This window comes from Salvelinus fontinalis, chromosome 6 (assembly GCF_029448725.1).
Source record: "Salvelinus fontinalis isolate EN_2023a chromosome 6, ASM2944872v1, whole genome shotgun sequence".
Lineage (NCBI taxonomy): Eukaryota > Metazoa > Chordata > Actinopteri > Salmoniformes > Salmonidae > Salvelinus > Salvelinus fontinalis.
Genome location: NC_074670.1, coordinates 84,202,132 through 84,228,393, shown reverse-complemented (window position 1 = coordinate 84,228,393; position 26,262 = coordinate 84,202,132). Strand labels below are relative to the sequence as shown.

General features: G+C 45.7%; 1 protein-coding gene across 1 annotated transcript; it reads left to right on the top strand.

Moving 5' to 3' along the window:
- The first annotated feature begins 4,255 nt into the window (after positions 1–4,255).
- Positions 4,256–24,413, top strand: LOC129858549 (netrin receptor UNC5A-like). The gene is made up of 3 exons (XM_055927869.1): positions 4,256–4,434; positions 9,920–10,104; positions 23,739–24,413. Exons 2-3 carry the CDS (start codon positions 9,953–9,955, stop codon positions 23,902–23,904), a joined length of 318 nt encoding a protein of 105 aa, XP_055783844.1. The 5' UTR covers positions 4,256–4,434; positions 9,920–9,952; the 3' UTR covers positions 23,905–24,413.
- The last annotated feature ends 1,849 nt before the right edge of the window (positions 24,414–26,262 follow it).

The following is a 26,262-nucleotide window of genomic DNA, read 5'->3' as shown; positions in this document are numbered from 1 at the left end:
AGTTCCAGGAGTCAGGATGTGAAGGTAGTTCCAGGAGTCAGGATGTGAAGGTAGTTCCAGGACTCAGGATGTGAAGGTAGTTCTAGGAGTCAGGATGTGAAGGTAGTTCCAGGACTCAGGATGTGAAGGTAGTTCCAGGAGTCAGGATGTGAAGGTAGTTCCAGGACTCAGGATGTGAAGGTAGTTCCAGGACTCAGGATGTGAAGGTAGTTCCAGGAGTCAGGATGTGAAGGTAGTTCCAGGAGTCAGGATGTGAAGGTAGTTCCAGGAGTCAGGATGTGAAGGTATTTCCAGGTGTCAGGATGTGAAGGTAGTTCTAGGTGTCTCTGCCAGTTCTCTCTCTCACCTGCTCCTCTCACTGTGACCCAGGTGGACAGGAGAGGAAGGGCTGTTGTGAGTGCTGTCTGTGAGCTCCTGAATCGCTCTCTCCTAGTCTGATAGCAGCAGGTACCTAAAGAGAATACTGTGTGTGTGAGCTCCTGAATCGCTCTCTCCTAGTCTGAGAGCAGCAGGTACCTAAAGAGAATACTGTGTCTGTGCCAAAAAAGCAGTAGCAGTAGCATAATGCACTAGAACAGACAGACAGACAGACAGACGGACGGACGGACGGACAGACAGACAGACAGACAGACAGACAGACAGACAGGCAGACAGGCAGACAGGCAGGCAGGCAGGCAGGCAGGCAGGCAGGCAGGCAGGGAGAGAGAGAGAGAGAGAGAGAGAGAGAGAGAGAGAGAGAGAGAGAGAGAGAGAGAGAGAGAGAGAGAGAGAGAGAGAGAGAGAGAGAGAGAGAGAGAGAGAGAGAGAGAGAGAGAGAGCCTGGTCTCTTCTCAGCAGCACTGTCACCGCCTGGGTCACAGTGCCCCTGTCTGGCCACATGTGTGTACTACAGCTGCTCTGCCCACTGAAATTACTGGTTATGGTTAGATTCTAGTTAGTATGTATGAGTGGTTAGATACGAGTTGGTATATATGAATAGTTAGATTCTAGTTAGTATATATGAATGGTTAGATACTATTTAATATATATGAATGGTTAGATACTAGTTAGTATATATGAGTGGTTAGGTACTAGTTAGTATATATTGTATGCTTGGTTAAGGCAAACCCGTCTCTGGAGTTGAGAAGCTCTGCTCTGAAAGGACTTCTCACTGTGTGAACTAGAGGTGGAGAGAGTAGGTGGTCTGCCCTGGTTTTATCTTCCTTACACCTCTGTCTCTCTACCTCTACTACCTCTACCTCTACTACCTCTACTACCTCTACATCTACTACCTCTACCTCTACCACCTCTACCTCTCTGTCTATCTCTCTGTGTCTGTCGCTCTCTCTCTCTGTGTCTGTCTCTCTACCTCTACTACCTCTACTTCTACCTCTACCACCTCTGTCTCTCTACCTCTACTACTTCTACCTCTACTACCTCTACCTCTCTGTCTATCTCTCTCTGTGTCTGTCGCTCTCTCTCTGTGTCTGTCGCTCTCTCTGTGTGTCTGTCGCTCTGTCTGTGTGTCTGTCGCTCTCTATGTGTGTCTGTCTCTCTCTGTGTCTGTCTTAGTCTGTGTCTGTGTCTATCTCTCTCTCCGTCTGTCTCTCTCTCCGTCTGTCTCTCTCTCCGTCTGTCTCTCTCTCTCTCTCCGCCTGTCTCTCTGTGTCTCTGTCTCTCCTCTCTCCCCTCCCCTTTCCCCCTCGGTCTTATTTAGTCTGACATACACTACATGACAACAGTATGTGGACAACTGCTCGTCGAACATCTCATTCCAAAATCATGGTCATTAATATGGAGTTGGTCCCCCCTTTTCTGTTATAACAGCCTCCACTCTTCTGGGAAGGCTTTCCACTAGATGTTGGAACATAGCTGCTATAACAGCCTCCACTCTTCTGGGAAGGCTTTCCACTAGATGTTGGAACATTACTGCTATAACAGCCTCCACTCTTCTGGGAAGGCTTTCCACTAGATGTTGGAACATTGCTGCTATAACAGCCTCCACTCTTCTGGGAAGGCTTTCCACTAGATGTTGGAACATTGCTGCTATAACAGCCTCCACTCTTCTGGGAAGGCTTTCCACTAGATGTTGGAACATTGCTGCTATAACAGCCTCCACTCTTCTGGGAAGGCTTTCCACTAGATGTTGGAACATTGCTGCTATAACAGCCTCCACTCTTCTGGGAAGGCTTTCCACTAGATGTTGGAACATTGCTGCGGGGACTTGCTTCCATTCAGCCACAAGAGTATTAGTGAGGTCGGGGTCTGATGTTTGGCAATTAGGCCTGGCTCACAGTCGGCGTACCAATTCATCCCAAAGGTGTTCAATGAGGTTGAGGTCAGGGCTCTGTGCAGGCCAGTCAAGTTCTTCCACACCGATTTAGACAAACCATTTCTGTATGGACCTCGCTTTGTGCACGGGGGCATTGTCATGCTGAAACAGGAAAGAGCCTTCCCCAAACTGTTGCCACAAAATTGTCTAGGATGTCATTGTATGCTGTAGTGTAAAGATTTCCTTTCACTGCAACTAAAGGGCCCGAACCAGCCCCCGACCATTATTCCTCCTCCACCAAACTTTACAGCAACACCACTTACAGTTGACCGGGGCAGCTCTAGCAGGGCAGACATTTGACTAACTGACTTGTTGGAAAGGTGATTTCCTATGACGGTGCCACATTAAAAGTCACTGAGCTCCTCAGTAAGGGCCATTCTACTGCCAATGTTTGTCTATGGAGATTGCATGGCTGTGTGCTCGATTTTTTTATACACCTGTCAAGTTGAAGGGGTGTCCACATACTTTTGCATACAGTAAATAGTGTAACCTCTGCCTTAACCCAGTGCTTCTCCGAGACATGCATATGGAGCGACAGGGAGAGAAGGTTTTAGTCATGAATAAATTCTATCAGACATTCAGTTGGTACCTGACTGGTTTGTAAAGAGAGGAACTGGAGCTTCCGTATTTTTTATTTATTTCACCTTTATTTAACCAGGTAGGCCAGTTGAGAACACCTTTATTTAACCAGGTAGGCCAGTTGAGAACACCTTTATTTAACCAGGTAGGCCAGTTGAGAACACCTTTATTTAACCAGGTAGGCCAGTTGAGAACACCTTTATTTAACCGGGTAGGCCAGTTGAGAACACCTTTATTTAACCAGGTAGGCCAGTTGAGAACACCTTTATTTAACCGGGTAGGCCAGTTGAGAACACCTTTATTTAACCAGGTAGGCCAGTTGAGAACACCTTTATTTAACCAGGTAGGCCAGTTGAGAACACCTTTATTTAACCAGGTAGGCCAGTTGAGAACACCTTTATTTAACCAGGTAGGCCAGTTGAGAACACCTTTATTTAACCAGGTAGGCCAGTTGAGAACACCTTTATTTAACCAGGTAGGCCAGTTGAGAACACCTTTATTTAACCGGGTAGGCCAGTTGAGAACACCTTTATTTAACCGGGTAGGCCAGTTGAGAACACCTTTATTTAACCGGGTAGGCCAGTGGAGAACACCTTTATTTAACCGGGTAGGCTAGTTGAGAACACCTTTATTTAACCAGGTAGGCCAGTTGAGAACACCTTTATTTAACCGGGTAGGCCAGTTGAGAACACCTTTATTTAACCGGGTAGGCTAGTTGAGAACACCTTTATTTAACCAGGTAGGCCAGTTGAGAACACCTTTATTTAACCAGGTAGGCTAGTTGAGAACAAGTTCTCATTTGCAACTGCGACCTGGCCAAGATAAAGCGTAGCAGTGTGAACACACAGCAACAACAACAAAGTTCTGCCATTAAAACCTAGTCACTTTAAAAAATATATATTTGGTGGGAAAGAATGATGGTAGCCTCAACGGTATGGCCCTGCCTGCAGTTTGAAATAAGTTGCAGGCGATTTCGCCAGCCAATGCTAAGTAGCATTAGCACAATGACATGTAAAAGCTAACACTGCACTAACACTAGTAGCAACAATGAACCCCCCCCCACCACCTTTCATAATCCATTGAGAACAGAGACCTGGTTTTCTCTCAGAACTCAACTATCCATATCAATGACCATATCTGCTCCTTTAAAACCGAGGATCTTTGGACACGTGGCTTTTTCCAATAATATAAGTCAACTAAGATCATGATAATCTACTTCTTATACCCAGATAATCACATCTGAAACCTTGCTTTATATCATGTCACATTGTGTTGTGTTCTTTACAGTAATGTCGCAGTTGTAAATGAGAACTTGTCACCTGGTTAAATAAAGGTGAAATAAAAAATGTTACAAATGTTATTCTGATCTTGTTCTCTAGGAGATCCCGTTCTACCACATCTGGAACGGTTCCCAGCGGTTCCTCCACTGCACCTTCACCCTGGAGCGGCTCAACCTCAGTACCTGTGAGCTCACCTGTCAGCTGTGTGTCTGGCAGGTAGAGGGGGAGGGACAGAGCTTTAGCCTGGACTTCAACATCGCCAAGGTAACACTCAGGTCTCATACAGTGCATTCAGAAAGTATTCAGACCCCTTTTTCCACATTTCGTTACGTAACAGCCTTATTCTAAAATGCAATACATTGTTTTCTTCCCTGATCATTCTACACACAATACTCCATAATGACATCACAATACTCCATAATGACATCACAATACTCCATAATGACATCACAATACTCCATAATGACATCGCAATACTCCATAATGACATCACAATACTCCAATGACATCACAATACTCCATAATGACATCACAATACCTCATAATGACAAAGCAAAAACAGGTTTTTATGAATTTTAGCAAATTTATTAGGAATATAAAAAAAATATATGACATTTACATAAGTATTCAGACCCTTTACTCTGTACGTTGTTGAAACACTTTTGGCAGCAATTACAGCCTCGAGTCTTCTTGGGTATGACGCTACAAGCTTGGCACAACTGTATTTGGGGAGTTTCTCCCATTCTTCTCTGCAGATCCTCTCAAGCTCTGTCAGGTTGGATGAGAAGCATCGCTGCACAGCTATTTTCAGGTCTCTCAAGAGATGTTCGATCAGGTTCAAGTCCGGGCTCTAACTGGGCCGCTCAAGGACATCCACAGACTTGTCCCGAAGCTACTCCTGCGTTGTCTTGGCTGTGTGATTAGGGTCATTGTCCTGTTGGAAGTTGAATCTTCGCCCCAGTCTGAGGTCCTGAGCGCTCTGGAGCAGGTTTTCTTTAAGGATCTCTCTGTACTTTGCTCTGTTCATCTTTCCCTCGATCCTGACAAGTCTCTCAGTCTCTGACGCTGAAAAACATCCCCACAGCATGATTCTGCCACCACCATGCTTCACCATAGGGATGCTGCCACCACCATGCTTCACCATAGGGATGCTGCCACCACCATGCATCACCATAGGGATGGTGCCACCACCATGCTTCACCATAGGGATGCTGCCACCACCATGCTTCTCCATAGGGATGGTGCCAGGTTTCCTCCAGACGTGACGCTTGGCATTCAGGCCAACGAGTTCAATCTTGCTTTCATCTGTCCAGAGAATCTTGTTTCTCATTGTCTGAGATTCTTCAGGTGCCTTTTGGCAAACTCCAAGTGGGTTTACTGAGAAGTGGCTTCCGTCTGGCCACTCCACCATAAAGACCTGATTGAGGGAGTGCTGTAAAGATGGTTGTCCTTCTGGAAGGTTCTCCCATCTCCACAGAAGAACTCTGGAGTTCTGTCAAAGTGCCTGTCGGGTTATTGGTCACCTCCCTGTGAAGGCTCTTCTCCCCCGATTGCTAAAAAGTTTGGCCGGGCGGCCATCTCTAGGTAGAGTTTGGTGATTCCAAACTTCTTCCATTCAAGAATGATGGAGGCCACTGTGTTCTTGAGGACCTTAAATGCTACAGCCATTTTTTGGTACCCTTCCCCAGATCTGTGCCTCGACACAATCCTGTCTCTGAGCTCTACGGACAATTCCTTCAACCTTATGGCTTGATTTTTGCTCTGACACGCACTGTGCAGTCAATCACGGCTTACAAAAAAGAAAACCAGCCCCGTCGCGGACATCGACGTCTTGCTCCCAGACAAATTAAACAACTTCTTTGCTCGCTTTGAGGACAATACAGTGCCAGTGACCCGGCCCGCTACCAAACCTGTGGGCTCTCCTTCACCGTGCCCAACGTGAGTAAATCATTTGAACGTGTTAACCCTCGCAAGGCTGCCGGCCCAGACGGGAGTGTTTACAGACATATTCAATCAATCCCCATCCCAGTCTGCTGTCCCCACATGCTTCAAGATGGCCACCATTGTTCCTGTATCCAAGAAAGCTAAGGTAACTGAACTAAATGAGTATTGTTCCGTTGCGCTCACTTCTGTTCATTGACTACAGCTCAGCATTCAACACCATAGCACCCTCCAAACTCGTCATTAAGCTCGAGACCCTGGGTCTCGACCCCGCCCTATGCAACTGGGTCCTGGACTTTCTGATGGGCCGCCCCCAGGTGGTGAGATTAGGTAACAACATCTCCACCCCGCTGATCCTCAACACTGGGGCCCCACAAGAGTGCGTTCTCAGCCTTCTCCTGTACTCCCTGTTCACCCATGACTGCGTGGCCATGCACGCCTCCAACTCAATCATCAAGTTTGCGGACGACACTACAGTGGTAGGCTTAATTACCAACAACAATGAGGGCCTACAGGGAGGAGGTGAGGGCCCTCGGAGTGTGGTGTCAGGAAAATAACCTCACATTCAACGTCAACAAAACAAAGGAGATGATTGTGGACTTCAGGAAACAGCAGAGGGAGCACCCCCCCTATCCACATCGACGGGACAGTAGTGGAGAAGGTGGAAAGTTTAAGTTCCTGGGCGTACACATCACTGACAAACTGAAATGGTCCACCTACACAGACAGCGTGGTGAAGAAGGCGCAGAAGTGCCTCTTCAACCTCAGGAGGCTGATGAAATTTGGCTTGTCACCAAAAGCACAAACAAACTTTTACAGATGCACAATCGAGAGCATCCTGTCGGGCTGTATCACCGCCTGGTACGGCAACTGCACGGCCCTCAACCACAAGGCTCTCCAGAGGGTAGTGAGGTCTGCACAACGCATCACCGGGGGCAAACTACCTGCCCTCCAGGACACCTACAGCACCCGATGTCACAGGAAGCCGAAAAAGATCATCAAGGACAACAACCACCCGAGCCACTGCCTGTTCACCCCGCTACCATCCAGAAGGCGAGGTCAGTACAGGTGCATCAAAGCAGGGACCGAGAGACTGAAAAACAGATTCTATCTCAAGGCCATCAGATTGTTAAACAGCCATCACTAACATAGAGTGTCTGCTGCCAACACACTGACTCAAATCTCTGCCAATTTAATAAATTGACTTAATAAAGGTATCACTAGCCACCTGAAATAACGCCACTTTAATCATGTTTACATATCCTACATTACTCATCTCATATGTATATACTGTACTCTATACCATCTACTGCATCTTGCCTATGCCGCACGGCTATCGCTCATCCATATATTTATATGTACATATTCTTATTCAATCCCTTTACACTTGTGTGTATAAGGTAGTTGTTGTGGAATTGTTAGATTACTTGTTAGATATTACTGCACGGTCGGAACTAGAAGCACAAGCATTTCGCTACACTCGCATTAACATCTGCTAACCATGTGTATGTGACCAATAACATATGCTAACCATGTGTATGTGACCATTAATATCTGCTAACCATTAACATCTGCTAACCATGTGTATGTGACCAATAACATCTGCTAACCATTAACATCTGCTAACCATGTGTATGTGACCAATAACATCTGCTAACCATGTGTATGTGACCAATAACATCTGCTAACCATGTGTATGTGACCAATAACATATGCTAACCATGTGTATGTGACCATTAACATCTGCTAACCACGTGTATGTGACCAATAACATATGCTAACCATGTGTATGTGACCATTAATATCTGCTAACCATGTGTATGTGACCAATAACATCTGCTAACCATGTGTATGTGACCAATAACATCTGCTAACCATGTGTATGTGACCATTAATATCTGCTAACCATGTGTATGTGACCAATAACACCTGCTAACCATGTGTATGTGACCAATAACACCTGCTAACCATGTGTATGTGACCAATAACATCTGCTAACCACGTGACCAATAACATCTGCTAACCATGTGTATGTGACCATTAACATCTGCTAACCACGTGTATGTGACCAATAACATCTGCTTACCATGTGACCAATAACATCTGCTAACCATGTGTATGTGACCATTAACATCTGCTAACCACGTGTATGTGACCAATAACATCTGCTTACCATGTGACCAATAACATCTGCTAACCATGTGTATGTGACCAATAACATCTGCTAACCATGTGTATGTGACCATTAACATCTGCTAACCACGTGTATGTGACCAATAACATCTGCTTACCATGTGACCAATAACATCTGCTAACCATGTGTATGTGACCAATAACATCTGATAACCATGTGACCAATAACATCTGCTAACCATGTGTATGTGACCAATAACATCTGCTAACCATGTGTATGTGACCAATAACATCTGCTAACCATGTGTTTGTGACCAATAACATATGCTAACCACGTGTATGTGACAATTAACATCTGCTAACCACGTGTATGTGACCAATAGCATCTGCTTACCATGTGACCAATAACATCTGCTTACCATGTGACCAATAACATCTGCTAACCATGTGTATGTGACCATTAATATCTGCTAACCACGTGTATGTGACCATTAACATCTGCTAACCATGTGTTTGTGACCAAGAACATTTGATTTGATCTGAGCTCAATTTTGAGTCTCATAGCAAAGGGTCTGAATTTTTATGTAAATTAGGTATTTCTGTATTTTTTTTATATATATATATATATATTATATATATATATATATATATATATATATATATATATATATACATATACATTTGCAAAAAAAAAATCTACAAACCTGTTTCTATTTGTCATTTATGGGGTATTGCGTGTAGATTGATAAGGGGGGGGGGGGGGGGGGGGGGGTGTATTTAATGCATTTTAGAATAAGTCTGTACCGTCACAAAATGTGGGGAAAAGCCAAGTGGTTTGAATACTTTCCCAATAACGCTGTATAATGTATGTCACAAAAGGGCCTCCCGTGTGGCGCAGTGGTCTAGGGCACTGCATCGCAGTGCTAGCTGCGCCACCAGAGTCTCTGGGTTCACGCCCAGGCTCTGTCGCAGCCGGCCGCGACCGGGAGGTCCGTGGGGCGACGCACAATTGGGCTAGCGTCGTCCGGGTTAGGGAGGGTTTGGCCGGTAGGGATATCCTTGTCTCATCGCGCTCCAGCGACTCCTGTGGCGGGCCGGGCGCAGTACGCGCTAACCAAGGGGGCCAGGTACACGGTGTTTCCTCCGACACATTGGTGCGGCTGGCTTCCGGGTTGGAGGCGCGCTGTGTTAAAGAAGCAGTGCGGCTTGGTTGGGTTGTGCATGGCTTTCGACCTTCGTCTCTCCCGAGCCAGTACAGGAGTTGTAGCGATGAGACAAGATAGTAATTACTAGCGATTGGATACCACGAAAATTGGGGAGAAAAGAGGATAAATTTTTTTTTTTTTAAATAAAGTTTAAAAAAAATTATGTTTGTCACACTATGTCTCTCCAAGATATGTGCTGATAAGATACCAAAAGAGACTCTTTTCTGTCTCTTGAATAAACAATAATAATAATAACAATAAAAACAATACAGTTATTTAATATGTCGTCTGCTACTCTCTATAATCCTGTTTTTATTTGGTTCATATGACCTAAGAAGACAACAGTCCCCCTGGACTATATAGTTCATGGCTCGTAGCTATACAGAACGTGTTCGTCTGGAGCTCTCTCTCTCTGTGTATATCTCTATATGTTCCTATATAACCTTTTTATATATTCCTCTGGCCCTATAGGACAGTCGGCCCCTGGACCCGGAGTTCCTGCTGATGGACAATAACCCGAACGGTACGGCTCTAGCAGGACCCAGTGCTTTCCAGATCCCCTATCTCATCAGGCAGAAGATCTGCAGCAGCCTGGATACGCCTTGTCCCAACGGGGCCGATTGGAGACTGTTGGCCCAGAGACTCAAACTGGACAGGTAACGAACCATAACCACCGACCCTAAACTAGAGACTCAAACTGGACAGGTAACGAACCCTAACCACCGACCCTAAACTAGAGACTCAAACTGGACAGGTAACGAACCCTAACCACCGACCCTAAACTAGAGACTCAAACTGGACAGGTAACGAACCCTAACCACCGACCCTAAACTAGAGACTCAAACTGGACAGGTAACGAACCCTAACCACCGACCCTAAACTAGAGACTCAAACTGGACAGGTAACGAACCCTAACCACCGACCCTTAACTAGAGACTCAAACGGGACAGGTAACGAACCCTAACCACCGACCCTAAACTAGAGACTCAAACTGGACAGGTAACGAACCCTAACCACCGACCCTAAACTAGAGACTCAGACTGGACAGGTAACGAACCCTAACCACCGACCCTAAACTAGAGACTCAAACGGGACAGGTAACGAACCCTAACCACCGACCCTAAACTAGAGACTCAAACTGGACAGGTAACGAACCCTAACCACCGACCCTAAACTAGAGACTCAGACTGGACAGGTAACGAACCCTAATCACCGACCCTAAACTAGAGACTCAAACGGGACAGGTAACGAACCCTAACCACCGACCCTAAACTAGAGACTCAGACTGGACAGGTAACGAACCCTAATCACCGACCCTAAACTAGAGACTCAACGGGACAGGTAACGAACCCTAACCACCGACCCTAAACTAGAGACTCAAACTGGACAGGTAACTAACCCTAACCACCGACCCTAAACTAGAGACTCAAACGGGACAGGTAACGAACCCTAACCACCGGCCCTAAACTAGAGACTCAGACTGGACAGGTAACGAACCCTAACCACCGACCCTAAACTAGAGACTCAAACGGGACAGGTAACGAACCCTAACCACCGACCCTAAACCAGAGACTCAGACTGGACAGGTAACGAACCCTAACCACTGACCCTTAACTAGAGACTCAAACGGGACAGGTAACTAACCCTAACCCTAACCTTTGGGAGAGTAAACAAGGCCCTATGTACAGTGCATTCAGAAAGTATTCAGACCCCTTGACTTTTTCCACATTTTGTTACGTTACAGCCTTATTCTAAAATGTATTAAATTGTTTGTTTTTTCCCTCATCAATCTACAGACAACACCCCATATAATGACATAGCAAAAACATTATTTTTTCATTTTTGCAAATATATTACAAATAAAAAACTGAAATACAACATTTACATAAGTATTCAGACCTTTTACTCAGTACTTTGTTGAAGCACCTTTGGCAGCGATTACAGCCTCAAGTCTTCTTGGGTATGACGCTACAAGCTTGGCACACCTGTATTTGGGGAGTTTCTCCCATTCCTCTCTGCAGATCCTCTCAAGCTCTGTCAGGTTGGATGGGGAGCGTCACTGTACAGCTATTTACAGGTCTTTCCAAAAGATGTTCGATGGGGTTCAAGTCCGGGCTCTGGCTGGGCCACTCAAGAACATTCACAGACTTGTCCCGAAGCCACTTCTGCATGATCTTGGCTGTGTGCTGAGGGTCATTTTCCAAACTTCTTCCATCTAAGAATGATGGAGGCCACTGTGTTCTTGAGCACCTTCAATGCTGCAAAAATGTTTTGGTACCCTTCCCCAGATCTGAGCCTTGACACAATCCTGTCACGGAGCTCTACGGACAATTCCTTCGACCTCATGTTTTGGTTTTTGCTCTGACATGAACTGTCAATTGTGGGACCTTATATAGACAGGTGTGTGCCTTTCCAAATCATGTCCAATCAATTGAATTGACCACAGGTGGACTCCAAGTTGTAGAAACATCTCAAGGATGATCAATGGAAACAGGATGCACCTGAGCCCAATTTCGAGTCTCATAGCAAAGGGTCTGAATGCTTAAGGTATTTCTGGGTTATTTATATCTAAAAACATGTTTTCGCTTTGTCATTATGGGGTATTGTGTGTAGATTGATAAGGGAAAAGTATTCAATTCTAGAATAAGGCTGTAACATAACAAAAATGTGGAAGAAGTCAAGGGGTCTGAATACTTTCCGAATGCATTGTATTGGGCTAAAAGATTGGTTTGGGACTGGGCCTAGGTATAGAGATTCTATATTGTTTTGGGACTGGGCCTAGGTATAGAGATGCAATATTGGTTTGGGACTGGGCCTAGGTATAGAGATGCAATATTGGTTTGGGACTGGGCCTAGGTATAGAGATTCAATATTGGTTTGGGACTGGGCCTAGGTATAGAGATTCTAAATTGGTTTGGTACTGGGCCTAGGTATAGAGATGCAATATTGGTTTGGGACTGGGCCTAGGTATAGAGATTCAATATTGGTTTGGGACTGGGCCTAGGTATAGAGATGCAATATTGGTTTGGGACTGGGCCTAGGTATAGAGATTCTATATTGGTTTGGGACTGGGCCTAGGTATAGAGATGCAATATTGGTTTGGGACTGGGCCTAGGTATAGAGATGCAATATTGGTTTGGGACTGGGCCTAGGTATAGAGATTCTATATTGGTTTGGGACTGGGCCTAGGTATAGAGATTCTATATTGGTTTGGGACTGGGCCTAGGTATAGAGATGCAATATTGGTTTGGGACAGAGCCTAGGTATAGAGATGCAATATTGGTTTGGGACTGGGCCTAGGTATAGAGATGCAATATTGGTTTGGGACAGAGCCTAGGTATAGAGATGCAATATGGGTTTGGGACTGGGCCTAGGTATAGAGATGCAATATTGGTTTGGTACTGGGCCTAGGTATAGAGATGCAATATGGGTTTGGGACTGGGCCTAGGTATAGAGATGCAATATTGGTTTGGGACTGGGCCTAGGTATAGAGATGCAATATGGGTTTGGGACTGGGCCTAGGTATAGAGATTCAATATTGGTTTGGGACTGGGCTTAGGTATAGGGATGCAATATGGGTTTGGGACTGGGCCTAGGTATAGAGATTCTATATTGGTTTGGGACTGGGCCTAGGTATAGAGATTCTAAATTGGTTTGGGACTGGGCCTAGGTATAGAGATTCTAAATTGGTTTGGGACAGAGCCTAGGTATAGAGATTCAATATTGGTTTGGGACTGGGCCTAGGTATAGAGATGCAATATTGGTTTGGGACTGGGCCGATGCCTCTCCCATTTAACATGACTCAGCAAAGCTAATTTGGGCCAGTAACTTTCTCATTTAAATTAGGCTTATTTTAAACAGGAAAGAATCAGAGAGAAAACCCTGATCAATTTCCTTCCAATGTAACTTCTTCTTGGTAATGAAGTCTTTTAGCTACATTTGTCTCATCAGCTGGATTTACCTTAATTAATTACACATTGGATTGGCTCAGTACAGGTCCAATTAGCCCTGATTGGCTCAGTACAGGTCCAATTAGTCCTGATTGGCTCAAACTAATCCATTCCCATTTATTTCCCTTAGAGAAACATCTCTTCTGCTGGGTACAGAGGAAATCTGGGATCAGTACGTCCATGTTCTGACTTTACAATGAACGACAGACCGCTTTGATAGAAGGGGTTTTAATTCATCTAACATGGATGGATCCTACTGATGTAGCCCTGCAGCTAATCTAGTCACGTGTGTGTGTCTCTCGCGCTCTCCCTGTGTGTGTGTGTGTGTGTGTGTGTGTGTGTGTGTGTGTGTGTGTGTGTGTGTGTGTGTGTGTGTGTGTGTGTGTGTGTGTGTGTGTGTGTGTGTGTGTGTGTGTGTGTGTGTGTGTGTGTGTGTGTGTGTGTATGTAGTGAAAGGCTGTTTCTCCCTACTATACAAAACAGTAGGAAAGGCTGTTTCTCCCTACTACACAGAACAGTGTGGAGTGAAAGGCTGTTTCTCCCTGCTATACAGAACAGTTTGGAGTGAAAGGCTGTTTCTCCCTGCTATACAGAACAGTGTGGAGTGAAAGGCTGTTTCTCCCTACTATACAGAACAGTGTGGAGTGAAAGGCTGTTTCTCCCTGCTATACAGAACAGTGTGGAGTGAAAGGCTGTTTCTCCCTACTATACAGAACAGTGTGGAGTGACAGGCTGTTTCTCCCTGCTATACAGAACAGTGTGGAGTGAAAGGCTGTTTCTCCCTACTATACAGAACAGTGTGGAGTGACAGGCTGTTTCTCCCTGCTATACAGAACAGTGTGGAGTGAAAGGCTGTTTCTCCCTACTATACAGAACAGTGTGGAGTGAAAGGCTGTTTCTGCAGTACACCAGATACTGTAAGCTGATGTTTCACCCTGTAATGTGAAAAACCCATTCTAATCTCCACACAGTCCGTTTTCTATAATAACAACTGTATTTTTCACTGGTACACTTTACTACCATCATTGTCTTAGCTGTAGCCCTGTTAGCTGTGGCCCTGTTAGCTGTGGCCCTGTTAGCTGTGGCCCTGTTAGCTGTAGCCCTGTTAGCTGTGGCCCTGTTAGCTGTGGCCCTGTTAGCTGTGGCCCTGTTAGCTGTAGCCCTGTTAGCTGTAGCCCTGTTAGCTGTAGCCCTGTTAGCTGTGGCCCTGTTAGCTGTAGCCCTGTTAGCTGTGGCCCTGTTAGCTGTGGCCCTGTTAGCTGTGGCCCTGTTAGCTGTGGCCCTGTTAGCTGTGGCAGCCTTTCACACACTGGCCCTGTTAGCTGTGGCCCTGTTAGCTGTGGCCCTGTTAGCTGTGGCCCTGTTAGCTGTGGCCCTGTTAGCTGTAGCCCTGTTAGCTGTAGCCCTGTTAGCTGTAGCCCTGTTAGCTGTAGCCCTGTTAGCTGTGGCCCTGTAAGCTGTGGCCCTGTAAGCTGTGGCCCTGTTAGCTGTGGCCCTGTTAGCTGTGGCCTGTTAGCTGTGGCCCTGTTAGCTGTAGCCCTGTTAGCTGTGGGCTGTTAGCTGTGGCCCTGTTAGCTGTAGCCCTGTTAGCTGTGGCCCTGTTAGCTGTAGCCCTGTTAGCTGTAGCCCTGTTAGCTGTGGCCCTGTTAGCTGTAGCCCTGTTAGCTGTGGCCCTGTTAGCTGTAGCCCTGTTAGCTGTAGCCCTGTTAGCTGTGGCCCTGTAAGCTGTGGCCCTGTAAGCTGTGGCCCTGTTAGCTGTGGCCCTGTTAGCTGTGGCCCTGTTAGCTGTGGCCCTGTTAGCTGTAGCCCTGTTAGCTGTGGCCCTGTTAGCTGTAGCCCTGTTAGCTGTAGCCCTGTTAGCTGTGGCCCTGTTAGCTGTGGCCCTGTTAGCTGTGGCCCTGTTAGCTGTGGCCCTGTTAGCTGTGGGCCTGTTAGCTGTGGCCCTGTTAGCTGTAGCCCTGTTAGCTGTGGCCCTGTTAGCTGTGGCCCTGTTAGCTGTGGCCCTGGTAGTCTGTAGGCTGGGAGGTGATGTGTTGCTGTAGAATACAATACACTACATTCTCTCACCTGCCTGATTGTCTGTCTGTTTGATGTCCACACACACACACACACACACACACATACCACACACACACACACACACACACACACACACACACACACACACACACACACACACACACACACACACACACACACACACACACACACACACACACACACACACACACACACACACACACACACACACACACACACACACACACACACACACACACTCACACACTGAATATAAGCTTGTAAAATAGTCTGAACGCTTTGTCATTCCTTGAATCCATTTAAGTGATTTTCACTGCAGTAGGTTAACAGGAGAGAGTGAACTATTACAAAAGTCTAGCTGTGCTCCCTATGCAACCGTCCTCAAGGTGAAGCTGAAGGACTGACAGACTTGCTGGTCTTCCTCAACCTGTCCTCACACCCCGACCCCCAACCCTCTACCCTCAACCTCTCCTCACACCCCGACCCCCAACCCCCAACCCTCTACCCTCAACCTCTCCTCACACCCCGACCCCCAACCCCCAACCCTCTACCCTCAATCTCTCCTCACACCCCGACCCCCAACCCCCAACCCTCTACCCTCAACCTCTCCTCACACCCCGACCCCCAACCCCCAACCCTCTACCCCCAACCTCTCCTCACACCCCCGACCCCTAACCCTCAACCTCCCCTTACACCCCGACCCCCAACCCTCTACCCTCAACCTCTCCTCACACTCCGACCCCCGACCCCCAACCCTCAACCCTCAACATCTCCTCACACCCCGACCCCCAACCCTCTACCCTCTACCCTCAACCTCTCCTCACACCCCGACCCCCAACCCCCAACCCTCTACCCTCAACCTCTCCTCACACCCCGACCCCCAACCCCCAACCCTCTACCCTCAACCTCTCCTCACACCCCGACCCCCAATCCTCTACCCTCAACCTCTCCTCACACCCCGACCCCCAACCCTCAACCCTCAACCTCTCCTCACACCCCGACCCCCAACCCTCTACCCTCAACCTCTCCTCACACCCCGACCCCCAACCCTCTACCCTCAACCTCTCCTCACACCCCGACCCCCAACCCTCTACCCTCAACCTCTCCTCACACCCCGACCCCCAACCCTCTACCCTCAACCTCTCCTTACACCCCGACCCCCAACCCTCTACCCTCAACCTCTCCTCACACTCCGACCCCCGACCCCCAACCCTCAACCCTCAACCTCTCCTCACACCCCGACCCCCAACCCTCTACCCTCAACCTCTCCTCACACCCCGACCCCCGACCCTCTACCCTCAACCTCTCCTCACACCCCGACCTCTAACCTCAACCTCTCCTCACACCCCGACCCTCTACCCTCAACCTCTCCTCACACTCCGACCCCCGACCCCCAACCCTCAACCCTCAAACTCTCCTCACACCCCGACCCCCAACCCTCTACCCTCAACCTCTCCTCACACCCCGACCCCCAACCCTCAACCCTCAACCTCTCCTCACACCCCGACCCCCAACCCTCTACCCTCAACCTCTCCTCACACCCCGACCCCAACCCTCAACCTCTCCTCACACCCCGACCACCAACCCTCTACCCTCAACCTCTCCTCACACCCCGACCCCCAACCCTCTACCCTCTACCCTCAACCTCTCCTCACACCCCGACCCCCAACCCTCTACCCCCAACCTCTCCTCACACCCCGACCCCCAACCCTCTACCCTCAACCTCTCCTCACACCCTGACCCCCAACCCTCAACCCTCAACCTCTCCTCACACCCCGACCCTCTACCCTCAACCTCTCCTCACACCCCGACCCCCAACCCTCTACCCTCAACCTCTCCTCACACCCCGACCTCTAACCTCAACCTCTCCTCACACCCCGACCCCCAACCCTCTACCCTCAACCTCTCCTCACACCCCGACCCCCAACCCTCTACCCTCAACCTCTCCTCACACCCCGACCTCTAACCTCAACCTCTCCTCACACCCCGACCCCCAACCCTCTACCCTCAACCTCTCCTCACACCCCGACCCCCAACCCCCAACCCTCTACCCTCAACCTCTCCTCACACCCCGACCCCCAACCCCCAACCCTCTACCCTCAACCTCTCCTCACACCCCGACCCCCAACCCTCTACCCCCAACCTCTCCTCACACCCCCGACCCCTGACCTCTAGGCTAGTTCCCCCCTCATCTTGAAGTGGTACACAACAACCCTTAAATCCATAGACAGTAGAAGATCAGGAAAAGGCGAATACATGGAACAAGCCACACCAGATACCTCTGGAAGGAAGATACTAGACCAGCTGTCATCCTCCACATCACATACACTACTGAGCTAAAGGACTGGGCTGCGTCCCAAACCGCACCCTACTCAATCCCTATACGGTGCACTACTTCTGGCCAGGGTCCATAGGAAGTCAAATAGGGCTCTTGTCAAAAAAAAGTAGTGCACTATATAGTGAATAGGGTGCCATTTTGGGATGCAGGCAACATGTGAGGAAGGACAGGGGTCACTGAATTTAGGCCTATTGATAGGTTTCGGTTTGATCTGAAAAGGTCAAGGCCTGGAAGCAGATAAAGGTCATTTCCTACTTAAATGTCAATTTCCTTTTGGGGATTAAGGGATAAAGTTTCTCTGTGTGATTTATGTTGTGGATTAATGGCCCTTTTTATTATCAAATGCAGAAGCAGGGATCTGCACTGCTGAAGGGATAAAACTTCTAGAATTAATGGTTGGATGTATATTGTTGGCTTACAGTATAGTGTAGTATAGGTTAGTGTAATATACTGCAATATAGTACACTGTGGTATGACATAGTATAGTATAGTATATTGTAGTATAGTGTAGTGCACTATAGTTTAGTGTAATATAGTATAGTGTAATATGGTGTAGTGTAATATAGTATAGTGTAATATGGTGTAGTGTAATATAGTATAGTGTAATATGGTGTAGTGTAATATAGTATAATGTAATATGGTGTAGTGTAATATAGTATAATGTAATATGGTGTAGTATGGTATAGTGTAGTGCACTATAGTTTAGTGTAATATAGTATAGTGTAATATGGTGTAGTGTAATATAGTATAATGTAATATGGTGTAGTATGGTATAGTGTAGTGTAATATGTTGTAGTGTAGTATAGTGGGGTGTAATATGGTATAGCGCAATACCGTGCAATGTAGTGTAGTATAGTGTGGTATGGCCTCGTGTAGTATAGTACACTGCAGTAAAGTGTAGTCAAGTGTAGTGTGATGTAGTATAGTTCAGTATTGTGTGGTATAGTATAGATCGGTGTAGTATAGTGTGGTATAGTGTAATATCATATAGTATGGTATAATATAGTGTAGTGTAGTATGGTACAGCGCAGTGTAGCACAGTGTAGTATAGTGGTGTGTGGTATAGTATAGGTGTAGTATAGTGTGGTATAGTGTAGTATAGTATGATATATTATAATATGGTATGGTGTAGTATAGTACATGGTGGTATAGTGTGGTGTAGTATAGGGTGGTGTGGTACAGTGTAGTATAGTATAAGATAATATAGTATGATGTAGTATTGTGTGGTGTGGCATAGTATATATTATAGTATAGTATGTGGTATAGTATAGTGTACAGTATGGCAAAGTATATAGTGCGGTATTTTAATGTATGTTGTGGCATAGTATAGTGTAACATAGTATGGCATAGAATATAGAACAGCCTAGTATAGTGTAGTATAGTATGGCATAGTATGGTATATAGTATAGTATATAGAATAGCGCAGTATAGTGTGGCGTAGTATGGTATATAGTATAGTATATAGAATAGCATAGTATGGTATAGTGTAGTATAGTATGGTATATAGTGTGGTATATAGAATAGCGTAGTATGGTGTAGTATAGTATGGTATATTGTGTGGTATATAGAATAGTGTAGTATAGTATAGTGTAGTATAGTATGGTATATAGTGTGGTATATAGAATAGTGTAGTATAGTGTGGTATAGTATGGTATATTTCAGCAGCATACCACCCTGCATACCACTGCTGGCTTGCTTCTGAAGCTAAGCAGGGTTGGTCCTGGTCAGTCCCTGGATGGGAGACCAGATGCTGCTGGAAGTGGTATTGGAGGGCCAGTAGGAGGCACTCTTTCCTCTGGTCTAATAAAATATCCCAATGCCCCAGGGCAGTGATTGGGGACACTGCCCTGTGTGTAGGGTGCCGTCTTTCGGATGGGACGTTAAACGGGTGTCCTGACTCTGAGGTCATTAAAGATCCCATGGCACTTATCGTAAGAGTAGGGGTGTTAACCCCGGTGTCCTGGCTAAATTCCCAATCTGGCCCTCAAACCATCATGGTCACCTAATAATCCCCAGTTTACAATTGGCTCATTTATCCCCCTCCTCTCCCCTGTAACTATTCCCCAGGTCGTTGCTGCAAATGAGAATGTGTTCTCAGTCAACTTACCTGGTAAAATAACGGTAAAATAAATAAAATAAATAAATAAATATAGTGTGGTATATAGAATAGCGTAGTATGGTGTAGTATAGTATGGTATATAGTGTGGTATGTAGAATAGTGTAGTATAGTGTGGTATAGTATGGTATATAGTGTGGTATATAGAATAGCGTAATATAGCGTAGTATAGTATGGTATAGTATAGTATGGTATATAGTGTGGCATATAGAATAACGTAGTATAGTACGGTATATAGTATAGTATGGTATATAGTATAGTATAGTATATAGAATAGCGTAGTACAGTATGGTGTAGTATAGTATGGTATATTGTGTGGTATATAGAATAGCGTAGTATAGTGGGGTATAGTATGGTATATAGTGTGGTATATAGAATAGCGTACTATAGCGTAGTATAGTATGGTATATAGTGTGGTATATAGAATAGTGTGGTATAGTATGGTATATTGTGTGGTATAAAGAATAGTGTGGTATAGTGTGGTATAGTATGGTATATAGTGTGGTATATAGAATAGTGTAGTATAGTATGGTATATAGTATAGTATGTAGTATCGTGTGGTATAGCATAGTGTGGTGTTGTATAGTACATAGTATAATGTGGTATGGCATGATGTAGCATAGTATAGTATATAGTGTAGCATTTGGTATAGTGTGGTATAGCATAGTATAGTGTGGCATAGCATGACGTGGTATAGTATATAGTATAGGATATATCATAGTATGGTATTTTGTATAGTGTGGTATAGTATAGTGTGGTTTGACAGGGTGTGGCATAGTATAGTATTTTGTATAGTATAGTATAGCGTGGTGTGGTATGGTATAGTATATAGTACAGCGTGTAGTATAGTGTGGTATAGTATCGTATAGTGTGGTATAGTATGGTGTAGTTTAGTATATTATATAGTATAGTATTTGGTATAGTATTTAGTATAGTGTGGTATATCATGGTGTGGTATAGTACCGTGTATAGTATAGTATCCAGTATAGTGTGGTATAGTATAGTGTGGTATAGCATAGTATAGTATAGTGTAGTGTATAGTAGATACTATAGTGTGGTATAGCATGGTGTGGTGTAAGCTAGTGTATGGTATAGTATATAGTATAGTGTAATATAGTATCGTATGGTGTGGTATAGCATGGCGTAGTATAGTATAGTGTGGTATAGCATGGTGTAGTATAGTATATAGTATATAGTATATAGTATAGTGTGGCATAGCATGGTGTGGTATAGTATAGTACAGTATATAGTGTGGTATAGTATAGTGTGGTATAGCATGGTGTGGTATAGTATATAGTATATAATATAGTGTGGTATAGCATTGTGTAGTATAGTATAGTATAGTATATAGTATAGTGTGGTGTGGTATATCACGGTATAATATAGTGTGGTGTAGAAGGGTGTGGTATAGTATAGTATATAGTATAGTGTCGCATCATATGGTATAGTATAGTATAGTGTGGTATAGTACTGTGTAGTATAGTATAGTATATAGTATAGTATAGTGTGGTGTGGCATATCATGGTATAGTACAGTGTGGTATAGCATGGTGTAGTATGGTATAGTATAGTATATAGTATAGTGTGGTATAGTATGATGTGGTATGGCATGGTGTAGTATAGTATTGCATATTGTATAGGGTGGTATAGCATAGCCTAGTGTGGTATAGCACGGCGTAGTATAGTATAGTATATAGTGTAGTGTGGTATAGTATAGCATGGTATAGTATAGTGTAGTATAGCAAGGTGTAGTATAGTATAGTGTGGTATAGTATGGTGCAGTATAGTACTTTATATCGTATAGTGTGGTATAGTATAGTGTGGTATAGCATGGTGTAGTGTAGTATAGTATATAGTATAGTGTGGTGTAGTATAACACCACACATAGTATAGCATGGCGTAGTATAGTATAGTATAGTATATAGTATAGTGTGACATAGTATAGTGTGGTATAGCATGGTGTAGTGTAGTATGGTATATAGTATAGTGTGGTATAGTATAGTATAGTGTGACATAGTATAGTGTGGTCTAGCATAGTATAGTGTGGTATAGCATGATGTAGTATAGTATATAGTATAGTGTGGTATAGTATAGTGTGATATAGTATAGTGTGATATAGCATGGTGTGGTATAGTATATAGTATAGGGTGGTATAGTATAGTGTGATATAGTATAGTGTGATATAGCATGGTGTGGTATAGTATAGTATATAGTATAGTGTGGTATAGTATAGTGTGATATTGTGTAGTGTGGTATAGCATGGTGTGGTATAGTATAGTATATAGTATAGTGTGGTATAGCATAGTATAGTGTGGTATAGCATGGTGTAGTATAGTATAGTATTTAGTATAGTGTGGTATAGTATAGTGCGATATAGTATAGTGTGGTATAGCATGGTGTGGTATAGTATATAGTATAGTGTGGTATAGTATAGTATAGTGTGGTATAGCATGGTGTGGTTTAGTATAGTATATAGTATAGTGTGGTATAGTATAGTATATAGTATAATGTGATATAGTATAGTGTGGTATAGTATAGTATATGGTATAGTATGATGTGGTATAGTATAGTATAGTGTGGTATAGTACCATACCGTATATTGTATAGCAGGGTGTAGTATAGTATATAGTATAGTATAGTGTGGTATAGTATAGTATATAGTATAGTGTGGTATAGTATAGTGCGATATAGTATAGTGTGGTATAGTATAGTATATAGTATAGTGTGGTATAGTATTGTATAGTGTGGTATAGCATGGTGTAGTATAGTATATAGTATAGTATATAGTATAGTGTGGTATAGTATAGCAGGGCTGCATAGGAGCACAGATTATGTCAGTAGCACATCACCAAGGATTTTACAGTTCAGTATTGGGGGAAGGAAATGTCAACAAGGGACAATAAACAACCCATGATGAATTTAATAATGAATATCTCCCCTCTCTCTCTCCCTTTTCCCTCACTCCTCTCCCTCCTCTCCTCTCTCCTCCTCCTCCTCTCCTCCAATCCCTCTCCTTCTCCTCTCTCTCCTCCTCCTCCTCTCTGTTTCCTCTCCCTACCTCCCGTCCTCTCCTCTCCTCTCTTCTCCTCTCCGTTTCCTCTCCCTCTCCTCTCCTCTCCTCTCCTCTCCTCTCCTCTCCTCTCCTCTCCTCTCCTCTCCTCTCCTCTCTTCTCCTCTCCGTTTCCTCTCCCTCTCCCTCCTCACCTCTCCTCTCATCTCCTCTCCTCTCCTCTCCGTTTCCTCTCCCTCTCCTCTCATCTCCTCTCCTCTCCTCTCCTCTCCTCTCCTCTCCGTTTCCTCTCCCTCTTCTCTTCTCCTCGCCTCTCCTTTCCTCTCCCCTCCTCTCCCTCCCCTCTTCTCTCCTTTCCTCTCTCCTCCTCTCCCTCCCCTCTTCTCCTCTCCTCTCTCTCCCCTCCCCTCCCCTCCCCTCTTCTCTTCTCTTCTCCTCTCCCCTCCTCTCCCTCCCCTCTTCTCTTCTCCCCTCCTCTCCTCTCCATTTCCTCTCCTCTTCTCCTCTCCTCTCCTCTCCTCTCATCTCCTCTCCTCTCCTCTCCTCTCTGTTTCCTCTCCCTCTCCTCTCATCTCCTCTCCTCTCCTCTCCGTTTCCTCTCCCTCTTCTCTTCTCCTCGCCTCTCCTTTCCTCTCCCCTCCTCTCCCTCCCCTCTTCTCTCCTTTCCTCTCTCCTCCTCTTCCTCCCCTCTTCTCCTCTCCTCTCTCTCCCCTCCCCTCTTCTCTTCTCTTCTCTTCTCCTCTCCTCTCCTCTCCCTCCTCTCCCTCCCCTCTTCTCTTCTCCCCTCCTCTCCTCTCCATTTCCTCTTCTCCTCTCCTCTCCTCTCCTCTCCTCCAGGCACATGAGTTTCTTTGCATCCAAGGCGAGTCCCACCAGTATGATTCTGGATCTGTGGGAGGCCCAACACTTCCACAGTGGAAACCTGAACCAGCTGGCCACCGTCATGGCCGACATCGGCAAACAGGAAGCTATGATTTTCCTGGTCTCAGACGGAGAGTGCTAGCCCTAGCTCTGTCCCACACTGTCCCAACACACCCTAATCCCTAGATAGTGCACCAAAGTAGGGGACTACCTAGGTAATAGAGTGCCATTTGAGATCGGCCCCCTAAAGAGGGAGAGGACTGGAACAGGGTAGAATATACAGACACATGAGAGGAGAGGAGAACACTCTCCCTTTTGCCCCTCCTTTACAAGAGAGAAGAGAGAATAGAACAATCCCCCTCTCTCTCCCCTCCTTTACAAGAGAGAAGAGAAGAACGGAACACTCCCCCTCTCTCTCACCTCCTTTACAAGAGAGAAGAGAAGAATGGAACACTCCCCCTCTCTCTCCCCTCCTTTACAAGAGAGAAGAGAAGAACAGAACACTCCCCCTCTCTCTCCCCTCCTTTACAAGAGAGAAGAGAAGAATGGAACACTCCCCCTCTCTCTCCCCTCCTTTACAAGAGAGAAGAGAAGAGAAGAATGGAACACTCCCCCTCTCTCTCTCCTCCTTTATAAGAGAGAAGAGAAGACCGGAACACTCCCCTCTCTCTCCCCTCCTTTACAAGAGAGAAAAGAAGAATGGAACACTCCCCCTCTCTCTCCCCTCCTTTACAAGAGAGAAGAGAAGAGAAGAATGGAACACTCCCCCTCTCTCTCTCCTCCTTTATAAGAGAGAAGAGAAGACCGGAACACTCCCCTCTCTCTCCCCTCCTTTACAAGAGAGAAAAGAAGAATGGAACACTCCCCCTCTCTCTCCCCTCCTTTACAAGAGAGAAGAGAAGAGAAGAATGGAACACTCCCCCTCTCTCCCCCCTCCTTTACAAGAGAGGAGAGAAGAACAGAACACTCCCCCTCTCTCTCCCCTCCTTTACAAGAGAGAAGAGAAGAATGGAACACTCCCCCTCTCTCTCCCCTCCTTTACAAGAGAGAAGAGAAGAATGGAACACTCCCCCTCTCTCTCTCCTCCTTTATAAGAGAGAAGAGAAGACCGGAACACTCCCCTCTCTCTCCCCTCCTTTACAAGAGAGAAAAGAAGAATGGAACACTCCCCCTCTCTCTCCCCTCCTTTACAAGAGAGAAGAGAAGAGAAGAATGGAACACTCCCCCTCTCTCTCCCCTCCTTTACAAGAGAGGAGAGAAGAACAGAACACTCCCCCTCTCTCTCCCCTCCTTTACAAGAGAGAAGAGAAGAACAGAACACTCCCCCTCTCTCTCCCCTCCTTTACAAGAGAGAAGAGAAGAAGGGAACACTCCCCCTCTCTCTCCCCTCCTTTACAAGAGAGAAGAGAAGAACAGAACACTCCCCCTCTCTCTCCCCTCCTTTACAAGAGAGAAGAGAAGAACAGAACAATCCCCCTCTCTCTCCCCTCCTTTACAAGAGAGAAGAGAAGAGAAGAATGGAACACTCCCCCTCTCTCCCCCCTCCTTTACAAGAGAGAAGAGAAGAGAAGAACACAACACTCCCCCTCTCTCTCCCCTCCTTTACAAGAGAGAAGAGAAGAACAGAACACTCCCCCTCTCTCTCCCCTCCTTTACAAGAGAGGAGAGAAGAGAGAACGGAACACTCCCCCTCTCTCTCCCCTCCTTTACAAGAGAGAAGAGAAGATCAGAACACTCCCCCTCTCTCCCCTCCTTTACAAGAGAGAAGAGAAGAACAGAACACTCCCCCTCTCTCTCCCCTCCTTTACAAGAGAGGAGAGAAGAACAGAACACATCTTCCTCTCTCTCTACCCTCCTCTATGAGACAAGAGGAGTTTAACAGAACCGGGATTTGGGAACAGGGTTCATGTGTGTTATGTTAGATGTATCTATGTCTCCATTCAGAACCCGGATGTCTGGAGAAAGCAGGACCTGGGAGGGAGCTGGTCTTGTGACGTTGTTTCTGGGTGATGTGCTTTTGTCAAAGTAAGGCAGGGATTCAATCCGTATGGCGCTGTCGACAATGCATCTGTTAAAGGCAATGTTCCTACATTTGCGGAGTTCACATTCAAGGTAAAGGGTGCATATTGTCGGCTCAATTGGAAATTGCCTTTAAAAAGGCGCATGGTCGACAAAACATGATGGGATTGAATCCTGGAGAGGACGTCTGGTACCCGGTATGGTATATAACTATGTCAGACAGGAGTAGAGAGAGCTCTTTATGTTGTTTTAAGTCAAGTTCAGTAGCCATCGAGGTTTAAAGTATAACCTTATATCCAAGAGACTTAGGATGAGATGACCGTCAAGCATTTACCAACACATGGGCCATACTTGACCACAAAGTAGCAATATGCAAAATAATCCCATTATCCATGGGCATCACGAAAAGACAATGTCACAATGTGAAGTTGGATTATTTCTGCTCATGTTAGTCAGAGACAAACACGATAGCGTTCAATAT